The sequence below is a fragment of the Mobula birostris genome, chromosome 22 (assembly GCF_030028105.1).
Source record: "Mobula birostris isolate sMobBir1 chromosome 22, sMobBir1.hap1, whole genome shotgun sequence".
NCBI lineage: Eukaryota > Metazoa > Chordata > Chondrichthyes > Myliobatiformes > Myliobatidae > Mobula > Mobula birostris.
Genome location: NC_092391.1, coordinates 48,787,907 through 48,810,630, shown reverse-complemented (window position 1 = coordinate 48,810,630; position 22,724 = coordinate 48,787,907). Strand labels below are relative to the sequence as shown.

Below are 22,724 nucleotides of genomic sequence, written 5' to 3'. Positions count from 1 at the left end.
ACTTGCGATTTCTGTCCAATGTGCTGTGGGATTCAGAAGTTTTCCGCTTGGCGTTAACTCTGTTCTAATAATATCAAATAAATATCAACATTTTAATGACCAATTACATAAAAATTAATATAATTTAATATTGCTGTGCATTGGGATTTTTACATAAGGTCCTCATGGACAGTTTGCTCAAGATAAATCCACTGGTTCTACTTTATCTGCAGCAGAATCTCAGTTGGGCAGTTTGTAGGGCAGTAAGTTTGTGCTCCTATTCCTGTGTACAAAGAGCATGAACACAGAGATCGGAGCCAAGTAACTGTAACTATGTTAGTAACTTTCCTGTGATACCATGGGCTCTTAACTTAGAAAGCAGCCTTATGTGTAGCACCTTGCCAAAGGCCTTCTGAAAGTCCAGATATACAACATCCACTGCATTCTCTTTATCTATCCTACTTGTAATCTCCTCAAAGAATTCCAACAGGTTTGTCAAGCAGGATTTTCCCTGAAGAAAACCATGCCGACTTTGTACTATCTTGTCCTGTCTCACCAAGTACTCCATCACCTCACCCTTAACAATTGACTCTAACATCTTCCCAACCCCTGGTCTTTAAATTCCTTTCTGCTGTCTTCCTCCTTTCTTAAAGAGTGGAGTAACATTTGCAATTTTCCAGTCCTCTGGCATCATGCCAAAGTTCAGTGATTTTTTTTTTGAAAGATCATTTCTAATGCCACCACAGTCTCTAACACTAGCTCTTTCAGAACCCTAGGGTGCAGTTCCTCTGGTCTGGCTGACTTATGTACCTGTAGGTCTTTCAGCTTTTTGAGCACCTTTCTCCTGTAACAGTAACTGCACCCACTTCTCTTCCTTCAGACACTACAACATCAGGCAGACTGCTAGTGTCTTCCACAGTGAAGACTGATGCAAAATACTCATTTAGTTCATCAGCCATCTCCATTCTCCTGCCTCATTTTCAATAAGTGCCACAAGAAAAGTTATTGCAAGAAATAGAGGTCCTAAAGTAGGTAGAAGATTGGCTGGTTAATAGATAGGATATAAACAGATTTTTTGGAGTATGCCACATGGATGAGAAGGAAGCGCTTAGCTTTAAAACTTGTATAAATGATTTGGGGGAAGGCACTGAAGTGTGTGTGTGTGTGTGCGCGCGCACGCGCGCGCGTGTGCCCGCGCGCACGTGTTTGTGTCGTGTGTGTGTTTAACTTGTGGATGAATGCATATGAGTGGTAATGTGAAGAGGACATAAGGAGTGTGCAGAGGGATGGAGGTGGGATAGTGAGTGGACAATGATATAGCATCTGAGGTATAATGGGGAAAATGATGAATTGGTCCATTGTGATCAGAAAATAAAAAGAAAAGGGGAATGTCACATAAATAATGAAAGGAAGCTGAAAATACAGAACAGTACTACACAGGAACCCATGATTTCATACTAAAATAAATCCCTTCTACCTGCTAGTGATCCACGTCCTCCATTCTCTGCATGTTCCTATGACTATCTCACAGCCTCTTAAATGCCACCACAACAACTGCCTGAACCACTCCCTGTGGCAGCCCATTCCAGGCACCCACCTCTCCCTGTGTAAAAAAAACTTGCCCACACATCTCCTTTCAACTTTGTGAAAGAAAATTCTGAATAACCGGTTAAAATATCCGAGTTGTTAACATCCCGCACCTTCCTTTAATTAGCAATATGTCTAGAGCTGGCCTTAGTGCATAACACAATTAAAGAAGTGTTCTGGTTTTTCTTCACCTGTCAAGTACTAACATTTAAGACAAATTATACATTTGTACTTTAATGGCTTACTGGATGTAAGGATTTAATGAACCTTCTGTATATCATAAATAAAGACTCACCATTTGGCTTGGATTCTCAGCACGCTTGCAATAATCTATTGCAGTTTCAGGGATGTTCTGACAACCCACCTCTGTGTTGTGGGCAGAAAAAGAGACTATCTCTGGCATTTCTGTGGGGATTGATAAACCGCACAGGATGGACATTTTTTAAAACTTTGACTGATGTAATTGACTTTCTGTAAGCATGTTTAGAAAGGCTTGACTATTGTCCTTTGGAAGACTTGTCGGTTGCACCGTTAGGGAGTCATCCTTCCCTGATTCATGAATAAAGGTACTCTCTAGTCACTTCGAAGTCCGTGTCCAATTTATTTGTGACCAACTTTAATTGAATTTCCTTTGCAAATTTATTACCCTAACATCTGTCATAATTTTATAAACTTTGATTGAAAATCTGAAAATGTTAAGGTATCTGGGTACTTCATTGAATTTAAACCAAACATATCTCTTCAGCCTACACAAAGTCCAACTCCCTCCATGCCCTGAACTTCCATGTTCCTATTTAAGAGTCTCTTGATCACCTCTATTATATCTGCCTCCATATCACCCCAGGCAGTGCTTGATCCACACACTCCCTTTGAACCTTACCCTATTTACCCTAAGTGCATGCCCTTTGGTATCCGGCATTACAAACCCAGGAAAGGAAGGCCAATGCAATGTTGGTATTCATTTCGAGAGGATTAGAGCATAGGGGCAGGGTTGTGATACTGAGGCTTTGTGGGTCCTTACAGATCATATTTGAAGTGTAATTTTTGGACCTTTGCCTGGGGAGGGGGTTTCTGTTGGCATTAGAGAGGGTCTGAGAAGGTTTGGGGATAATCCTGGGAATTAGGGGGTTAGCATGTGGGGGGTATTTGATGACCTGTACCTGCTGAAGTTTGGGGGTGGGTGATCTCATTGAAGCCTATCAAGTGCTGAAGAGCCTGGGTGGATGTGGAGAGGATGTTTCGTGTGGTAAGGGGGTCTGGGACTGGGAGGGCATAGCCTCGGGTGGAGGGGCATCCTTTGGAACAGAGATAGGGAGGAGTGTTTTTGGCTGGAAGGTGATGAATCTGTGGAATTTGTTGCCATGGACAGCTGTGGAGACCGGGTCATTGGGTGTATTTGGAACAGAGGTTGAAAGGTTCCTGATCAGTCAGGGTGTTAAAGGTTATGGACAGAATGCAGGAGAATGGGGTTGAAAGGAATAGTAAATCAGCCATGATAGAATGATGGAGCAGACTCAATGGGCTGAATGGCCTAATTCTGCTACTAGAGCTAGGGGACGTAGCCTCAAGATTCAGGGAGTAGATTTAGGACAGAAATGAGGAGGAACTGCTTTTCCCAGAGAGTGGTGAACCTGTGGAATTCGCTGTCCAATGAAACAGTGGAGGCTACCTCAGCAAGTATATTTAAGGCAAGGTTGGATAGATTTTTGCATAGTAGGGGAATTAAGGGCTATGGGGGAAAAGGCAGGTAGGTGGAGATGAGTCCATGGTCAGATCAGCCTTGATCTTATTGTATGGCGGAGCTAGATGACCTACTCCTGCTCCTATTTCTTATGTCTTGTGAATGATTCTCTAAAGGCCAGTAAGCTGGTATATGAATAATCAGGGAATCTTAACAGATTGTTGCTTTAGTAAAGCAGCCATCATAATCTAATACCCCCTACCAACTGTGGACTGTCTCCCTTCTCTCCTCTTCCATCGAGCAGAACACTAAAGTCTGAAAGCATGTACTGTCAGACTCAAGGACAGTTTCTATCCCACTGTTATAAGACTATTAAATGGTTCCCTAGTACAATAATTCAGACTCTTGACCTCACAATTTATCTTGTTATGATCTTGCACCTTGTTGTGTACCTGCACTCCACTTTATTCTGCATTGTTAGTGTCTTACCTTGTTCTACCTCAATGCTCTATGTAATGATCTATCTGTATGAACAGTATGCAAGACAAGCTTTTCACAATAGTAAACCAATTCCAATTCCAAAAAAAAAGGATAATTATGCTTTAGTTTCATGGAACATTGATGATACATTTCTGGAGTATTGTGTACTGTGTTTGTCACCTGTCTTAATGATAACTATAGGAATGTTAATACATTAGAAGCCATTTAAGGAACATTTCTTACGCAGGTATTTTTAATGGGCAGCTTAAATCTGCATGAATGGTAACTAGATTGAAGCGTTTAAAATTGTAAGGGTTCTGACAGGGAAAGCTTACTCTTGTGAACCACTTAAGAATGTGAAGCTTTTGTCTTGGATGATAATTGGAAACCTCTTACTCAAGGTATACTGGAAGCAAAGTCCTTTTGACGTTAGAGCTGGGAAATTCTTGACAAGAAAAGAGTGAAAGGTTACCAAAGTAGGTGGAAAAGTGTAGCTGAGGTTATAGTTAGATCACCACTGAATGTGAGTCTCTCTCAAGGACTGAGTTCCAACAGTGGTATCCGAGGCTGATGTTTGTATATTTAACAGAATCTCTAGCTATTAGAGCTGTAATATATGAGATCTTTAAAGGGAGCCTTCAGCATTTTCTGCATATGTGAGCTTTGTGAACAAGCTGTCCAATTAGTCCGCGACCTGGTAACTTCCCTTGCATTTCCTTGGTTTTCATTATTGCAGCATCCTGAAAGCAGGCATTTTATTGTAACCGTACATGGTATATGTCAGTCACTTCAGTACCAAAATGAGAAACGTTTTTCTTGTGGTTAGAATTGAAGGCTCACCACGGCTCTACAGTAATTACTTGTTCCCAAACCCTTCCAATTGTGAATCAGTGAGCATTCTTTTTCATATATCAAACATTTCTTTTGAAGTGCATTTTAATGCCAACTTTATTTATGTGAAATCTTCATAAAACGGACAAATACCTGTAATTTCACCAAGTAATTTATGCATATCAGTGTGTACTATCTCCGTCAGTTCCAGTGATGTCACTCCTGTTAATAAAAAAGCAACACGCACAGAATGCTGGACAAACTCAGCAAGCCGGGCAGCATCTCTGGAGGGGAATATGCAGTCGACATTTCGGGTGAAGACCCTTCAAGACTGGGAATGAAGGGGGCAGACGCCAGAATAAGAAGGTGGGGTGGGGGGGGGAGAAGGAGTACAAGCTGGTAGGTGATAGGTGTGACCAGGTGAGGGGGAAGGTGGGTGATGAAGCAAGAAACTGGGAGGTGATAGGTGGGAGAGAGAAAGGGCTGAAGAAGAAGGAATCTAATAGGACTGAGCAGTGGCCTATAGAAGGAAGGAAACCAGAAGGACATGATGGGCAGGTGAGGAGAAGAGAAGAGGTGAAAGGGTAACCAGATTTCTAACATCTGCAGAATCTCTTGTGTTAATAAAAACAGAATAATTTGAAGTGATTGATGTTCATCCTGTAATTTATTTTAAACCGTTTCAATTTCTTGGAGCTATCTTGACCAATTCCAGAAGCATTCCATCACTGATCGTGTACTCTCCTTCCCTCCCTTTTCAACGTTCTATACGGATTGTTTTCTTCACAATTCCCTGGTCTGGACTTCTTTTCTCACCCACCTCTCCCCACTGCACGCCACATTCCCATCAAACCACAGGGGGTGCAACCCTTTCCCATCGTCCAGGAGCCTAGACATTTTTGTCCAGTTGGAGCAGAAACTCACTTGTTCTTCTTCCAACCCAGTGTACTGTGTTTGGTGTTGACATTGGCTAACGCTTTGTGACACACCTATGGTCAGCCCGTAGGAATGATCCTGAGTTTTTGTTGCATTTCACTGCAATATCCTATCCCAGTTCTACCCTGACCTCTGTGCTGTTATCCAACTCAGCCTTCAGGAACAGCATTCATCTCCTGCCTGCATGCATTACAGCTGCTAGGACACCATGTTAAATTCCTCAAGCACTCTTTCTTCTGTTTGGATCAGACTGACCATTTTTGCCTGCCAACCTGTTTTCTGTCAGATCTAGCCTGCAGCTTTTCTTATGTTTTCTGCTACTTATGCAAACTGGTTTTCTACCCAAAATGTTAATGTTCCTCTTCCCATAAATGCTGCCTGACCTGTTGAACTTTTCCAGCCTTTTCCACTTTCATTCCAATATTCTTCAAAGGGTGACGTCATACAAAGATTGAAACATCTAGGGTCACTTTCATAGCTTTATTGTAGAATGTCATGTCAGCAGAGATAGGAAAAGAAACCATTTGTAGTTACTGGGGTAAATCGATTGATCTGTTTTTAAAGGTACTGGAACTCATTGCGAAACCTGGTGGTGTCTCTGCTGAACTCCATGAAGTCCATTATCAGTCTGCTGTTCCTGCTCTTCCTGTTCATTGTGGTCTTTGCCTTACTCGGAATGCAGCTCTTTGGGGGCCAGTAAGTTAGACTCTGGTGAATTTCAAATTGTTCCTTGTTACATGTTATTACTGTAAAATTTGTCACACTTTGGGGGGCAGTAAGTTAAACTGTGGTGAATTTGAAATCGTTCTTTGTTACGTGTTATTAATGTAAAGGTACAGTTTGAGGATAAAAAAAGAAAAAAATCAGAGGTGAAATAATGTTTTAAAAATATCGCCACAATTTGGTCATGCCACATAATTACAACATTGATGATTATTAAATAATTACATAATTTTTGAAAAGTTTTAATGGTCGAGTAACTGCATATGGTGGTTTCTTTTTTCATGTGCTTACTCCAATACCCATTAGCATGTCTTGTTTGCAAGTTCATTCTAAAAATCCACCGCATGTGGTTTCACAGCTTGGGACAAAGTCCCTTCTGACAGTGTTCGCATGGTCTGCTTCCCACGTCCGCAGGACATTGTGAAACACTACAAGTTCTGGATAAGAGTGTTCATACTAAGCCAGGCTTTGTCAGTGTTTGTCCTTTTGATATTGCTGCCTTGCTCTTGGGTCCTATAGACCAGTCTGCCACCCAACAGTGGCTAAATTGAAAATGTGGCTTTGTTCATTTCATAGGTTTAATTTTGAAGATGGAACCCCTCCAACAAACTTTGATACATTTCCAGCTGCAATTCTCACTGTGTTCCAGGTAAAAGTAAAGCTTTTAATGACTGAAATTCTTTTTCATAAATAATTTTGTCCTTTAATCATCTCTCCTTTCTTGGATTCGAGGGCAGTATGTAATGAGCTTGTAAAGACATCAGCACTGAGCGACACTGACCACAAAGCACTTGGTGCCTCACTTACTTTCTAGGTCTTTTGCACTCAGAAAAGCATTATGAGAATGAATGGGAATGCATGGAACAGCCGATTGTACAAAGTTCAAAAGATTGAGCATGGGGAAATAACTCAATAAAGCATTGGCTGATCCTAATGGCTGGTTTGTGGTTTCATCCGCAATATGGAATGCAGAAACTATCACCTCCTACTGTGATTCTCCTACTAAAGCTCCTCAATATATGTGTGTTCAGTGAACCAGAGAGCTTGTGTGGCATGCTCAACCTTGTTCTACCTAATGCACAGCGTAATGAACTCCTGTATGAACAGTATGCAAGGCAAGTTTTTCACTGTATCTTGGTACCTGTGACAAAAGTAAACCAATAATTAACTTCAATACATCCATATCCATTGAATATCTGAGTATTGATGTGATTTAATATTAAAGCTTTACCATTGCAGGCAGCTCTCACTAAGTTCATCCCTTTGCTGGATCCTGTCTGATCCCTCATTGGTAGCGGAGAGATACAAAACACAACCCTAAGTCTGTGTCCTTATCTGTTTAAAACACTACAAACCACAAGTTAAATCATTAATATTAGAAAAGGGGAGATTTATTTTTAAATATGTTCACGTGGTATTTGCACTTAACCTTGAGAATGCATTTCCAAGTAACTAAACAAATTGAACTTTGCTGATGATGATGAATATTCAGTAATTTTGTTATTGTTAATTCCATAGATCCTGACAGGAGAAGATTGGAATGCAGTTATGTATTATGGAATTGAATCACAAGGAGGAGTGAAAAAGGGAATGTTTTCATCGGTTTATTTTATTATCTTGACACTATTTGGAAACTGTATCCTTTAAGTCTTGGTCAGCTCTCTGAGGAAAGTGAATGGGGACAGTAGGACTTCTCATCTGCTGTTCCAACACTGCAGTGACAAATCACCTCCCTTGTCAGCTCCCCACATTCATAGAGACATAGAAAACCTACAGCACAATACAGGCCCTTCGGCCCACAATGCTGTGCCGAACATGTCCTTAACTAGGGTTCCCCATTGCCCTCTATTTTTCTAAGCTCCATGTACCTATCCAGGAGTCTCTTAAAGGACCCCATCGTATCCGCAGTGCTGAAAAATCATTTGTGTCAAACTCTAGTTATCACGGCTTTATCTTTACTTACATGTTGGTTTCCATCAATGCAGAGGATTACTACTCCTCAATTCACTGAGTGGCAAAAATCTTGGGGATTTTATAGCAGATATGACAGGCCATGAGCAGGCAGGGAATGAAGGGGAGCAGGCAGGGAATGAAGGTGTACAGGCCATGGGCAGACAGGTGGGATTAATTTTGACTGATTTCATGGGCAGTGCAGACACTGTGAGCTGAAGGGCATGTTCTGTGTTCTGTTACAATATGGAAATCAAGTAATCTATGTAAACTCAGCTAGGAAGGATTAACCTACTCCTCCCCCCCCCCCCCACCTCTCTCCCACCAAATTGTGAATGTGTTTTCATGAGCTAACAAATGAACAAGAGAGAGGACTGTGCTGTGGACCATTTTGCTATTCTTTGACTCCAAAGCAATTATCGTTCCTTAGCTTCATCATAAACAGACACTCTTCTAAATGTCTTCTTGGCCATTGCTGTTGACAACCTGGCAAATGCACAGGAGCTAACAAAGGTTAGCTGTCTTTTGTAAAACCGGCAGAAAACATTCAGAGACACAGACCAAATACTTGCTCTGGTTCTCGCCTTGTGTTTTGCTTATAATGGAAGGCAAGATGCTTTTATAAAATCCTATTCAGGAACACATTACTCTTGCTAAAGAATGATGTGCTTTAAGTGTGATGAAAGCTTATTAGACACAACAAATCACAAAGGGCCTTTTATTCTTATCGTGGTCGGCTCTGAAACCTTTTTGACACAATTGAGTTGGAAGATGACAGCCATTAAATATAAAATCAGTGTGCGTTTAAAATGGTGAGAAGTTGAAAGATGTTGAAGTACAAAGGTACTTGGGTGTCCAGATATACAAATTACAGCATGTCAGCATGGAGGGTGGGAAGTGATAGGAAAGGCAAATGATAATGTGTGGACAGATTATACATAGAAACATACATAGAAAATAGGTGCAGGAGTAGGCCATTTGGCCCTTCGAGCCTGCACCGCCATTTATTATGATCATGGCTGATCATCCAACTCAGAACCCTGCCCCAGCCTTCCCTCCATACCCACTGATCCCTTTAGCCACAAGGGCCATATCTAACTCCCTCTTAAATATAGCCAATGAACTGGCCTCAACTGTTTCCTGTGGCAGAGAATTCCACAGATTCACCACTCTCTGTGTGAAGAAGTTTTTCCTAATCTCGGTCCTAAAAGGCTTCCCCTCTATCCTCAAACTGTGGCCCCTCGTTCTGGACTTCCCCAACATCGGGAACAATCTTCCTGCATCTAGCCTGTCCAATCCCTTTAGGATCTTATACGTTTCAATCAGATCCCCCCTCAATCTTCTAAATTCTAACGAGTACAAGCCCAGTTCATCCAGTCTTTCTTCATATGAAAGTCCTGCCATCCCAGGAATCAATCTGGTGAACCTTCTTTGTACTCCCTCTATGGCAAGGATGTCTTTCCTCAGATTAGGGGACCAAAACTGCACACAATACTCCAGGTGTGGTCTCACCAAGGCCTTGTACAACTGCAGTAGTACCTCCCTGCTCCTGTACTCGAATCCTCTCGCTATAAATGCCAGCATACCATTCGCCTTTTTCACCGCCTGCTGTACCTGCATGCCCACTTTCAACGACTGGTGTATACTGACACCCAGGTCTCGTTGCACCTCCCCTTTTCCTAATCGGCCACCATTCAGATAATAATCTGTTTTCCTATTTTTGCCACCAAAGTGGATAACTTCACATTTATCCACATTAAATTGCATCTGCCATGAATTTGCCCACTCACCCAACCTATCCAAGTCACCCTGCATCCTCTTAGCATCCTCCTCACAGCTATCACTGCCGCCCAGCTTCGTGTCATCCGCAAACTTGGAGATGCTGCATTTAATTCCCTCATCCAAGTCATTAATATATATTGTAAACAACTGAGGTCCCAGCACTGAGCCTTGCGGTACCCCACTAGTCACTGCCTGCCATTCTGAAAAGGTCCCGTTTATTCCCACTCTTTGCTTCCTGTCTGCTAACCAACTCTCCACCCACACCAATACCTTACCCGCAATACCGTGTGCTTTAAGTTTGCACACTAATCTCCTGTGTGGGACCTTGTCAAAAGCCTTCTGAAAATCCAAATACACCACATCCACTGGTTCTCCCCTATCCACTCTACTAGTTACATCCTCAAAAAATTCTATGAGATTCGTCAGACATGATTTTCCTTTCACAAATCCATGCTGACTTTGTCCGATCATTTCACCGCTTTCCAAATGTGCTGTTATCACATCCTTGATAACTGACTCCAGCAGTTTCCCCACCACCGACGTTAGGCTAACCGGTCTATAATTCCCCGGTTTCTCTCTCCCTCCTTTTTTAAAAAGTGGAGTTACATTAGCCACCCTCCAATCCTCAGGAACTAGTCCAGAATCTAACGAGTTTTGAAAAATTATCACTAATGCATCCACTATTTCTTGGGCTACTTCCTTAAGCACCCTGGGATGCAGACCATCTGGCCCTGGGGATTTATCTGCCTTCAATCCCTTCAATTTACCTAACACCACTTCCCTACTAACATGTATTTCGCTCAGTTCCTCCATCTCACTGGACCCTCTGTCCCCTACTATTTCTGGAAGATTATTTATGTCCTCCTTAGTGAAGACAGAACCAAAGTAATTATTCAATTGGTCTGCCATGTCCTTGCTCCCCATAATCAATTCATATGTTTCTGTCTGCAGGGGACCTACATTTGTCTTTACCAGTCTTTCCCTTTTCACATATCTATAAAAGCTTTTACAGTCCATTTTTATGTTTCCTGCCAGTTTTCTCTCATAATCTTTTTTCCCCTTCCTAATTAAGCCCTTTGTCCTCCTCTGCTGAACTCTGAATTTCTCCCAGTCCTCAGGTGATCCACTTTCTCTGGCTAATTTGTATGCTTCTTCTTTGGAATTGATACTATCCCTAATTTCTCTTGTCAGCCACGGGTGCACTACCTTCCTCAATTTATTCTTTTGCCAAACTGGGATGAACAATTGTTGTAGTTCATCCATGCAACCTTTAAGTGCTTGCCATTGCATATCCACCGTCAATCCTTTAAGTGTCATTTGCCAGTCTATCTTAGCTAATTCACGTCTCATACCTTCAAAGTTACCCCTCTTTAAGTTCAGAACCTTTGTTTCTGAATTAACTATGTCACTCTCCATCTTAATGAAGAATTCCACCATATTATGGTCACTCTTACCCAAAGGGCCTCTCACGACAAGATCGCTAATTAACCCTTCCTCATTGCTCAAAACCCAGTCCAGAATAGCCTGCTCTCTAGTTGGTTCCTCGACATGTTGGTTCAAAAAACCATCCCGCATACATTCCAAGAAATCCTCTTCCTCAGCACCTTTACCAATTTGGTTCACCCAATCTACATGTAGATTGAAGTCACCCATTATAACTGCTGTTTCTTTATTGCACACATTTCTAATTTCCTGTTTAATACCATCTCCGACCTCACTACTACTGTTAGGTGGTCTATACACAACTCCCACCAGCGTCTTCTGCCCCTTAGTGTTACGCAGCTCTACCCATATCGATTCCACATCTTCCTGGCTTATGTCCTTCCTTTCTATTGCGTTAATCTCTTCTTTAACCAGCAACGCCACCCCACCTCCCCTTCCTTCATGTCTATCCCTCCTGAATATTGAATATCCCTGAACGTTGAGCTCCCATCCCTGGTCACCCTGGAGCCATGTCTCTGTGATCCCAACTATATCATAATCATTAATAACAGTCTGCACTTTCAATTCATCCACCTTATTACGAATGCTCCTTGCATTGACACACAAAGCCTTCAGGAGCTCTTTTACAACTCTCTTAGTCCTTTTACAATTATGCTGAAAAGTGGCCCTCTTTAATGCTTGCCCTGGATTTGTCGGCCTGCTACTTTTACTTTTCTCCATAGTACTTTTTGTTTCTACCCTCACTTTACACCCCTCTGTCTCTCTGCACTGGTTCCCATCCCCCTGTTGTGAACTAACCTCCTCATGCCTAGCCTCTTTGATTTGATTCCCACCCCCCAACCATTCTAGTTTATGTATAACAGTAAACAACACGCACACAAAATGCTGGAAGAACTCGGCAGGCCAGGCAGCATCTATGGAAAAGAGTACAGTCAATGTTTCGGGGCGAGACTCTTCAGCAGGACCCATCTGCAGATTTTCTCTTGTTTGTGATGTAGAAGAGTAAAGACATTTTACTGCAATTCTATAGGGCTGTTGACCTCTCCAGCAAAGAAACTGTATTTGCAATAGTGTGATCACAAGAGGGAATCTGCAGATGCTGGAAATCCAAGCAACATACATAAAATGCTGGAGGAACTCAGCAGGCCAGACAGCATCTATGGAAAAAAAAAGTACAATTGATGCTTTGGGCCGAGACCCTTTGTTAGGACTGGAGTAAAAAAGCTGAGAAGCAGATTTAAAAGGTGGAGGGAGAGGAGAGAGAAACACAAGGTGATAGTTGAAACCAGGAGGGGGAGAGATGGAGTAAATAGCTGGGAAGTTGATTAGTGAAAGAGATACAGAACTGGAGAAGGGGGAGTCTGATAGGTGGAGATAGAAGACTATGGATGAAAGAAAAGGGGGAGGAGCACCAGAAAGAGGCGATGGGCAGGTAAGGAGATAAGGTGAGAGAGGGTAAAGTGGATGGAGACTGGTGAAGGAGGGGTTGTGGGGCCATTACTGGAAGTTCAAGGAAACGATGTTCATGCCAGCAGGTTGAAGGCTACTTAGAGGGAATATAAGGTGGTGTTCCTCCAACCTGAGTGTGGCTTCATCACGACAGTAGAGGAGGCCATGGATGGACATATCGGAATGGGAATGGGAAGTGGAATTAAAATGGGTGGCCACTGGGAGATCCCACTTCTTCTGGTGGACAGAGTGTAGGTGCTCAGCGAAACTGTCTCCCAATCTACGTCGGTATACAATCTACACCGATATACAGGAGGCCACACCGGGAGCACCAGACACAGTGGATGACCCCAACAGACTCACAGGTGAAGTGTCACCTTACCTGCTCACCTGGAAGGACTGTTTGAGGCCCTGAATGGTAGTGAGGGAGGAGTTGTAGGGGCAGGTGTAGCACTTGTTCTGCTTGCAAAGCTAAGTGCCAGGAGGGAGATCAGTGGGGAGGGACGAATGGACAAGGGAATCCTGTAGGGAATGATCCCTGCGGAAAGCAGAAAGTTGGCGGGAAAGAAAGATGTGCTTGGTGGTAAGATCCCACTGGAAATGGCAGAAATTCCAGAGAATTATATGCTGGACATGGAGGCTGGTGGGGTGGAAGGTGAGAACAAGAGGAACCTTGTCCCTGGTGGGATGGTTGGAGGATGGGGGAGAGCAGACGTGCATGAAATGGAAGAGATGCGGTTGAGGGCGGTGTTGATGGTGGAGGAAGGGAAGCCCCTTTCTTTGAATATACAGGAGGCCACACCAGGAGCAGTAGTGTGAGTTTATTCCTTGGCTGAGAAAGTTGTCAGTGAGGAGAGATTAAGCACATTGGACATATTTTAAAAGAATGAGCGATGATCTTGCTGAAATAAAAATAAATATAAATCCTCTAAATAAAATCCTCTAAATTCAGTCTCATTAAATGTGAATTGTTCTCTTCTCCAACTCAAGAATGTCTAATTATTGAGTGACACCATGGCATAAATCAGATGATAAAAGCAATGGTGTTCTTCCAGGCCAACCTGTTTCCAAATATGCTAAAAAAGAGTAATGGGTATTCAAAGTGAGATTCAGGAGCTTGCAAGAGAAGGGGTTGATGGAGAATGGGTTTGTGTTGCACACTGTAACCAACAAAATCTGTTGCAGCCAGGTCCTGTCAGCTGTGTATCATGCATTCTCCTTCTGCCCACGCCCAAGTGGCACTTGCTTCCGATGCACAATTTGTTCAGAAGCGAGTAGCTTATCCTCCTCCCACAAACAATAGGAGAGGGAAGGGAATCTCAAGTTCAGGAAATGGATATCATGAATCAAATCACCAATTTAAACATTTCTAAAGTTAATTAGTATTCAGAGAAGGTGCAGTTGTTTTAAAATGTGATTGAAAGCTCTCTCTAGTAGTATCACATGTCTGAGATATTTGAGCTCAGATTCAGTGAATTTGGTTCTTGTATCAACATTGAATGCCTCAATAGAAATTTAGAACTTGCCTACAGTGTACTGGCATCCTTTTATATGAAATATGGTACTGGTGACAACTCTCTCCAAAGCAATTTTCACTTGCTTAGTAAAACAGTGTTGAGGAGTTACAGTGACCCATAGTTGATGTAATAATTAGATATTCAAAGTTTTGTGTTGTTGACATTGCTGGTAACACCTGCAAAGACTGACCATTTTTTAGTTGCCTTTGAAGTGGAGGTGATAAGCTTCCTTCTGGAACTGTTGTGATCCTCCAGAGGAAGGTTTTTCCACAGTGCTAGTGGGGCAGACGTCACATTAATGAGGGCTGGCCAAATCAATGAGGACTGAAATCCTCTTATTCCTGAGTGTTGCTGAGTTGTTCTTATTCCACACTTGAGGAATATTCCATTAAGCTCCTGAGCTGGAGCTTCCTCCTATCATCTCCCAGCTTCTGACATCATTCCCACCCTCATCTGCCTATCTCCACCCCCACCTGGTCTCCATTTTCTGTCATTCCCCCCCCCACACACACACACAGATGCTGTCTGTTGCATCTCTCCTTCTGAATCTGTCTCTCTGCATTATTATTATTATGATCTTCATTGATGGTGTTTTTTCCCAGAAAATATCTGAATTGTGTCTTCCAGTAAAAGTCCTTCCTGCAAACAGAAACAACTTTAGCAAACTTTGCAAGACCTCACAAATATGTTGACAAGGGAAATAAATATCGTTCCAGTGTTCTGGCTTTGAAAGTTCAGTATGTTCTTCAGCAAAATCAGTCAAAGTAAGATTTGGCAGGCTCCACATGAGGCAGAGTGTATTTTAGTATTCTGTTGTTTCTCTCTTCAGGATGAAGAAGAGATGGAAGAAGCCAATATCCAGAAAAATACGATCCAAAAGGCAATGGAAGTTGCAGATGTCAGCCCAATATCTGCAACAAATCTATCCTTAGCAGCGTAAGTTCAGAGTCCATGCAGCAGTACTGTGCCTGGAAACTGCCTGTATGTGTCATTGCAGCTCATACATTGTACTTTGCAAAGACATGAAAATTTCTAGTGTTCCATTCTAATTTTATATCCTGTTTTAAGTTCAAATATTTTCAGACAGTCGAGGTATAGAATCTCTGGTGCCAGTGAGTTATCAATTAATCCGAGGACCATGAAGGGCACTGAAGTAAGAATCAGCATTCAGAGCTAGAATGAGAGAACACGCACAGCTGCTGAGATCTACATAAATTAGTGGAAGCCTGCATGTTGACTGAACATAAGATCAGGCTGGGCGTGTTCCGGATTTTTATGTTTGAGCTAATGCCTGAGGATTGCTGACTTGGGAGGACCCCAGTAGGCTGTCACTGACCCTGAAACCACGGTGGGGAGAGTACTGACTCCCTGTGATCTTCCAAATGGTGCAATAGGAGAACTTGATCTTGGAGGATAAAGAACGAGAGCATTTCATGAATCCCTGGTCCCTGCTGTAAGGAGTTAAGACTTCGAACATGTAACAGTATAACACAAGACAGGCCATTCAGCAAACTGTGTTGTACCAAACTAATTGAACTGCTAATCAGAAGTTTACGAAAGGAGGCCTTTCTGCCTACATGATGTCCCTATCTCTCCATTCTCTGCATTCATCTGCCTATCTAAGAGGTTCTTAAACATCCCTACTGTATTTGCATTCACTACTACCCTTGGCGGTACATTCCAGGGACATGAATGAACAAGTATTTTTATATAGAGGGTGGTATAAAACAAACACGCTCTGTGTGACAAAAAACTTGCACATCTCTGAGCGTGTTCCCTCACACCTTAAATCCATGCCTTCTAGTATTAGAAATTTCTACCCTGGGGGAAAAAAAAGATATTGGCTGTCTACAGTCTCTATGCCTCTCATGTTTGTGTAAACCTCTGCCAGGTCTCCCCTCAGTCTCTGCTGCGCCAGAGAAAACAACCCAAGTTTGTTTAACCCCCACATAGCACATACCTCTAATCCTGCAGCATTCTGTTAAACCTCTCCTGAGTTGGAAAAGATGTGTCCAGATCTTTTTGCTAAACATCTCCTAAGTTATGTCAAAGAGAAGTACAGCACAGAAACAGGCCCTTCAGCCCATCTATCCCCTGCCAGAACCATTTAAGCTGCCTACACCCATCGATCTGCACTGGAACCATAGCACTCCATACTCATACCATCCATGTACCTATCCAAACTTCTCTTAAACGTTGAAATTGAGCTCACATGCACCACTTGCACTGGCAGCTCGTTCCACACTCTCACCACCCTCTGAGTGAAGAAGTTCCCCCTCATGTTCCCCTTAAACTTTTCACCTTTCACCCTTAAACCATGACCTCTGGTAGTAGTCCCACCTGGCCTCAGTGGAAAATGCCTGCTTGCATTTACCCTATCTATACCCCTTATAATTTTGAATACTACTATCAAATCTCCTCCCGATCTTCTACGTTCTAAAGAATACCATTGTAACCAATTCAATCATGATCTTCCAGACCCTAAAACATCCTTGTAAATTTTCTTGGTGCTCTTTTGATCTGTTTACATCGTTCCTGCAGGTAGATGACCAAAACTCAGAATCAGAATCCGATTTAATATCACTGGCATATGTCGTGAAATTTGTTAACTTTATGGCAGCTGTACAATGAAATACATGATAAATAAATATTGAGAAAAAACTGAGTTACATTAAGTATATATATGTCTATTAAATAGTTAATTCAAGATAAGTGGTGCAAAAAAACAGAATTAAAAAGTAGTGAGGTAGTGTTCATGGATTCAGTGTCCATTTAGAAGCCAGATGGCAGAGGGGAAGAAGCTGATCCTGAATCACTGAGTGTGCGCCTTCAGGCTTCTGTACTTCCTGCCCAATGGTCATGTCCTGGGTGGTAGGGATGTCAGTGATGGATGTCACTTTCCTTAGGTACCTGTCTTTGAAGATACATTGCCCACGGTGGAGCTGACTAATTTTACAAGTTTCTGCAACTTACTTCAATCGTGTGCAGTAGCGCCCCCTCCCCATACCAGATACTGATACAGCCAGTCAGATTGCTCTCGAAAGTATAATTGCAGAGGTCTTCAAGTGTTTTAGTTGACAAACTAAATCTCCACAAACTCCTAATGAAATAGAACCAGTGTCTTGCCTTCTTTATAACTGCATCAACATGTTGGGACCAGGTTAGGTCCTCAGATATTTTGACACCTGGGAACTTGAAATTGCTCACTGTCTCCACTTCTGATCCCACCACGATGGTTGGTTTGTGTTCCCTCATCTTACCCTTCCTGAAGTCCACCATCAGCTCTTTGGCCTTGAATGAAACGTTGTTGCTGTGACATGATTCAACTAACTGGTTTATCTCACTCCGGTGCACCCTTTCAAAACCATCTGAGATTCTACCACCAATGGTTGTATCATCAGCAAATTTATAGACTGCATTTGAGCTGTGCCTAGCCACACAGTCATGGGTGTAAAGAATGTAGAGCGGTGGGCTAAGCACACATACCCGCGGTGCATCTGTGTTGATTGTCAGTGAGGTAGAGATGTAATTTCCAATCTGCACAGATTCTGATCTTCCAGTTGGGAAGTTGAGGATCCAGGTGCAGAGGGAGGTAGATTCTGTAGCTTTTCTATCAGGACTGTAGGAATGATGGTATTTTACGTGCCGGGCTATAGTCAATGATCAGCATCCTGACACAGGTACTTGTATTGTCCAGATGATCCAAGGCCACCGTGGAGTGCCATTGAGATCGTGTCTACTGTAGACCTATTGCGGCGATAGGCAAAGTGCAGTGGGTCCAGGGCCTTACTGAGATAGGTGTGATTCGAGTCATGACCAAACTCTCAAAGTATTTAATCACCATAGATGTGAGTGTTATTGGACTCAACTACACACAAAGCCCAAATTAGGCCTCACCAACATCTTGTACAACTTGAACGTAACATCCCATCTTCTGTACTCAGCACATTGATTTACGAAGGCCAATGTGCCAGAAGCTTTCTTTACGACCCTTTCTACCTGTGACACCATTTTCAACAAATTATATACTTGTATTTCCAGATCCCTTTGTCCTACCACTCTCTTCAGTGCCCTACCGTTCACTGTGTAAGACCTAGCCTTGTTGGTTCTACTGAAGTGCAAAACCTCGCACTTGTCTGCATTAAATTCCATCTGCTGTTTCTCAACCCATTTTTCCAGCTGATGCAGATTCCTCTGCAAGCCACGATAGCCTTCCTCACTGTTCACTACACCCCCAATCTTGGTGTTATCCGTAAACTTACTGATCCAGTTAACCACATTATCAATGAGATTATTGATCTAAATGACAAACAAAAAAGGACCCAGCACTGATCCCTGCGGCGCACCACCCGTCACAGGCCTCCAGTCAGAGAGGTGATCATCTACTCCCAATCTCTGGCTTCTCCTGCGAAGCCAGTGTTGAATTCAATTTACTACATCATCTAAATGTCAAAGGATGTGTCCAGATCTTTTTGGTAAACCTCTCCTCAGTTGGAGAGGATGTGTCCAGATCTTTTCATGAAGTGGTCTTACATTTTTTTAACCTCCCGGGAGATGAGTTTTTAGGAGGAAGGGCGGTCGATGTATGTGTAGATGTGGATGGGACCCATTGTCTTTCTCCAGGCTAGCCATAGCTCTCCAGAGCAATCAGTGAGGAGAAACTGGTACAGGGAGATGGATTTGGGGTCCTTGGAAAAATAATCATTGAAGATCTGTTTTGTCGATGTATTTGTTAAATTTTGTTATAATGTGCAACTGACAGAGATATTGCTATTCAGTCAAAAAGAGTTGCAAAACAATTAGACAAAAAGGTACAGAATCTGCTGCATGGAAAATTCACCATGGATTTAAACACAATTTCTGTTTGTTTCACCCATTTCTCTACTTTACTTTGAATGGAAAACTGTTTCAGTGCTTTAATTTTGTGCAGTGGTGAGTTGATATAACCAGCCCCAGAACTGATCCCTCCTTTCCTCAAATGGTGCTGTTTTGATTCAGACCTCTGTGTTCCAAGGCTGGCTTTATGTAGGTCTGCAGCTACACAGAAGTGAAAGCAAGAAGTGGAGATAAGTGACACATTTTGCAGATACTCAAACTTGACAATTGCTGCGTTCCTCTAGCATTTGGTTTGTTCACGGTAATTGTAGTGGTTTTCACTGCTTTATGAGAAGGTTGGAAGATTTAGCAAATATAATGCAGTAATCTATTTTTATCTGAATGGCTTATTGTTCCTTGGAATAATGGCCTTATTATTTCTCCCCGAACATTAATCAGCCCTTGCATCATTTTTGCAGAGGTGGAGCAAATTTTACTGAGCAGGTTGGCAAATGTACTGGGCCCTCTTTTTGCAGCCTTGCCTTTTGCATCTAATGTTTACATTCAATCTACACAGGTTATTAAAACTGGTCAGCAAGCGGCTGCAGAAACATTTACCATTGTTACTGTAATTGGCAACAAAGTAAAACATAGATCTTTGTCCGGTTAATTCGCCCATACCATAAGATCTGCAGCCAAATTACAGAATTTGGAAGGGTGACATTAAAAACCATCTAAATTACTCTGTGCGCTCTAAATTTTGAGCTTTGCAGCTTCTCCGCTGATGGCAGCTTTGCAAATCTCACTTCTGACAAACTCCTCACCAAAACCCCCTGACCCCCCGCCCCCAAAAATGACTGATTTCTGGTTCACCTGTCTCTTCGTTTGCCGTGTTTCCACTTCTTGCCTTTGCTTTGCGTGCAATTACAGATCAGCTTGATTTAACTCCCTTTGTTTCTCTGCCTTGTGTTTCAAAAGTGCTAAGTAGTTCTTGTACAGATAAACAGCACTTTTTGTTCGCTCTGACTAACTGAGTGATGGATCCCAGCTGTTCTAGGCTGTGTCTTTTGCATGTCTTCGTTTAATTTTTTTACTAATTCTGTTTCAGATTGTGACTCCTGGAATGATCCTTATAAAACAACATTTGCTCAGTTTTGTTTCCTTTATTGAAGGTGCTGTGTGTTTGTATTGTTGGTGTAAATGTGGAGCAGGATGAAGACTGAAGGGTGAAACATTGACTGTTGTTTCATTGCATTGCAATCTAGGAGCAGTTTTCACCCAAACAACTGTTCTGATTAAGTCCGCGTAAGCAGAGTCACAGACAAATGCAACCTACCTGTGAACCTGAAGGAGCCTGTTGATCTTTTCCCAATGTATTTTTTGTCTCATCTTTTTTTGCATGTGCAGTTTTGTAAAGCAAAATCGAGGTGCTCTATCTCGCAGCTCGTCAGTCTCCAGCGTAAATTCACCGTGAGTCTGCTCTCTGTTACAATATTATGTGGTAGCCCCTTCAAAAAGCCTCATTCACCATTTAATGCTCAGTGTGAAGAGCAGGTGTTGTATGCATAGTGGGTCTTGCTCTTCAACTGTTCTGAAAGTCCTTGTTGTCAACTCCATCCAACCCTCATTGCTGGCTTTTCTACATTTTCAACCTGTTTGCACTTTATAATGTTCCTTTGACCGTTCTACATTGAATCAGGTAACACTGGAACTTAAACAAAATCTAAATTTTATATTGCCATCCAAACACAGGTTATACCAATCAAATTGTCCAGTTGAGGTCCCAATATTACTTCAAAACAAGCAAACAAAATCTCCCAGTCAACATCAAAAGAAATAATTTGCCTCAAATTCTTTAATTCAAATTTAATCTTAGGGTGTTGTCATTTTGTGATTTATCTGATTTCCTTGTGCTTTTCAAATAATTTTGATATACTACAAAATGTACAAACGTATTTTCCCAGCAATCTCCTCCCTTACAACCAAGAGTTAAGGTATTTGGGGTATTTAGCTTGGTGGAATTAGTTTCGCAGCATGAAGATTTTTTATTTTGGAGTCCAATAAAATGAGGATTTTGACATTTAAGGACCTAACAATCAGGTTTAAAAGCTGAGACTGCAGTATCCGTTAAACACACACATCAACAGAATTTAATTACAAAAAATAAGTGAGCCTTAGAATAATTCCTTGTACTACTTAGAAACTTTGCCCGTGCTTAATTTCTGTAAATTAATAATCATCAAATTGCGCCCAGCGTTTGATACACAGTTTGTAAAAAGGAGTGTTCAAATAACGCTGCAGGATTTGCTTTATGGATATTTGGCTAGCTTATTGAATGTGTTGATACCTCCACTGGGACACTGGGAATGGAATACATATCAAGAGCTTTATCTGCGCAAAGTACTTTGAAGGCCAAGCAATTTTTTCTTCAAGCTTGGGAGTAAAAATATTCTAGTATTAATTTAATTTTAGAATGTATCATGAACACATTGGTGATCAGATCTATGCATGTCAAAGTTTAGCATTTGATGTCTCATCACTATTATTTAAATTATTAAAAAGCAGATTTCTAGCAGAGAAATGGATTTCCTATAGTATTGTGATTTAATATATACTGACTTGCAAATTATGATATTTTAGTAAGTTGCACACAGATGCAGTTAGTTAAGGTCTTTAATTAGGGAGCTGTCAGTTGAGAGAAAACATTTTTTCCAAAGCATTTTTATATTTTAACTCAGATTCTAATATGACCTGTCATTGGCATAAAATAAATCATGGTAAGCATTTAGTAGATTTCAAGAAAAATTACAAGTTATTGGTTCAATGCTTCACTTTTCTAAAGTGAATTCTATAGGCCTTAATGTGCTATATGTTTCAGGTGTTAAATGTGTTCCTTTTTGCTCAAACTATCTGTGTGTTGTGCAGTGCGGAGTGGCTTTATATCCGTTAGGTCATCTCATTGCCTCATTTCAATCCTGTGATCATTGTGTTTCTCTGTGTCAATTGGAGTACTTGTATGTCTGTGTGTGTGTGTATGTCTGTGTGTGTGTGTATGTCTGTGTGTGTGTGTGTGTGTGTCTCTGTGTGTGTGTGTGTGTGTGTGTGTGTGTATGTGTGTTTGTATGTGTATGTGTGTTTGTATGTTTTCCTTCATCATCATCGCAAATGTGATTCTGAATAGGTTTTAAAGCTGGTATTCTATGACAAGGCTCACTGCTGACAAGACAGCAAATGCTTGCATTTTGGGTCTCGCGAGGAATTTTTATTTTACGTCGTGTTTGCTGTTTTTGGTTGTTTGGTTATTTTGAACTTTAACTCCCCGTTATCTTGTTTTGAGAGAGGATTCTTTTCCAATGGGAAGTTGGTCTTCCCATGTCCATACTGGCCTGAGAAGCATGCTGCAGCTTGTTGATGAGACCCAGCCAGTGACCTGTTGCGACAGCTCCAGATGAAGGGCCTTTAGCTGGTCTGATCTCTGTACTTGGCAAGTGCCACTGGGTTAGGATGATGGAGAAGGCACGCATCTTTGCAGCACCAACACCTGGGCAACA

At 41.9% G+C, this 22,724-nt stretch overlaps 1 protein-coding gene across 3 annotated transcripts in view; it reads left to right on the top strand.

The window, feature by feature from the left end:
• The window catches only part of cacna1ba (calcium channel, voltage-dependent, N type, alpha 1B subunit, a), a 927,013-nt gene that overhangs the window by 693,773 nt on the left and 210,516 nt on the right, over positions 1–22,724 (top strand). For all 3 annotated transcript variants that reach the window (XM_072240685.1, XM_072240684.1, XM_072240686.1), the window contains 5 exons: positions 6,059–6,190; positions 6,794–6,866; positions 7,736–7,853; positions 8,613–8,680; positions 15,188–15,294. In XM_072240685.1, the coding sequence (XP_072096786.1) occupies positions 6,059–6,190; positions 6,794–6,866; positions 7,736–7,853; positions 8,613–8,680; positions 15,188–15,294 (498 nt within the window). The remainder of the gene's footprint in view (positions 1–6,058; positions 6,191–6,793; positions 6,867–7,735; positions 7,854–8,612; positions 8,681–15,187; positions 15,295–22,724) is intronic.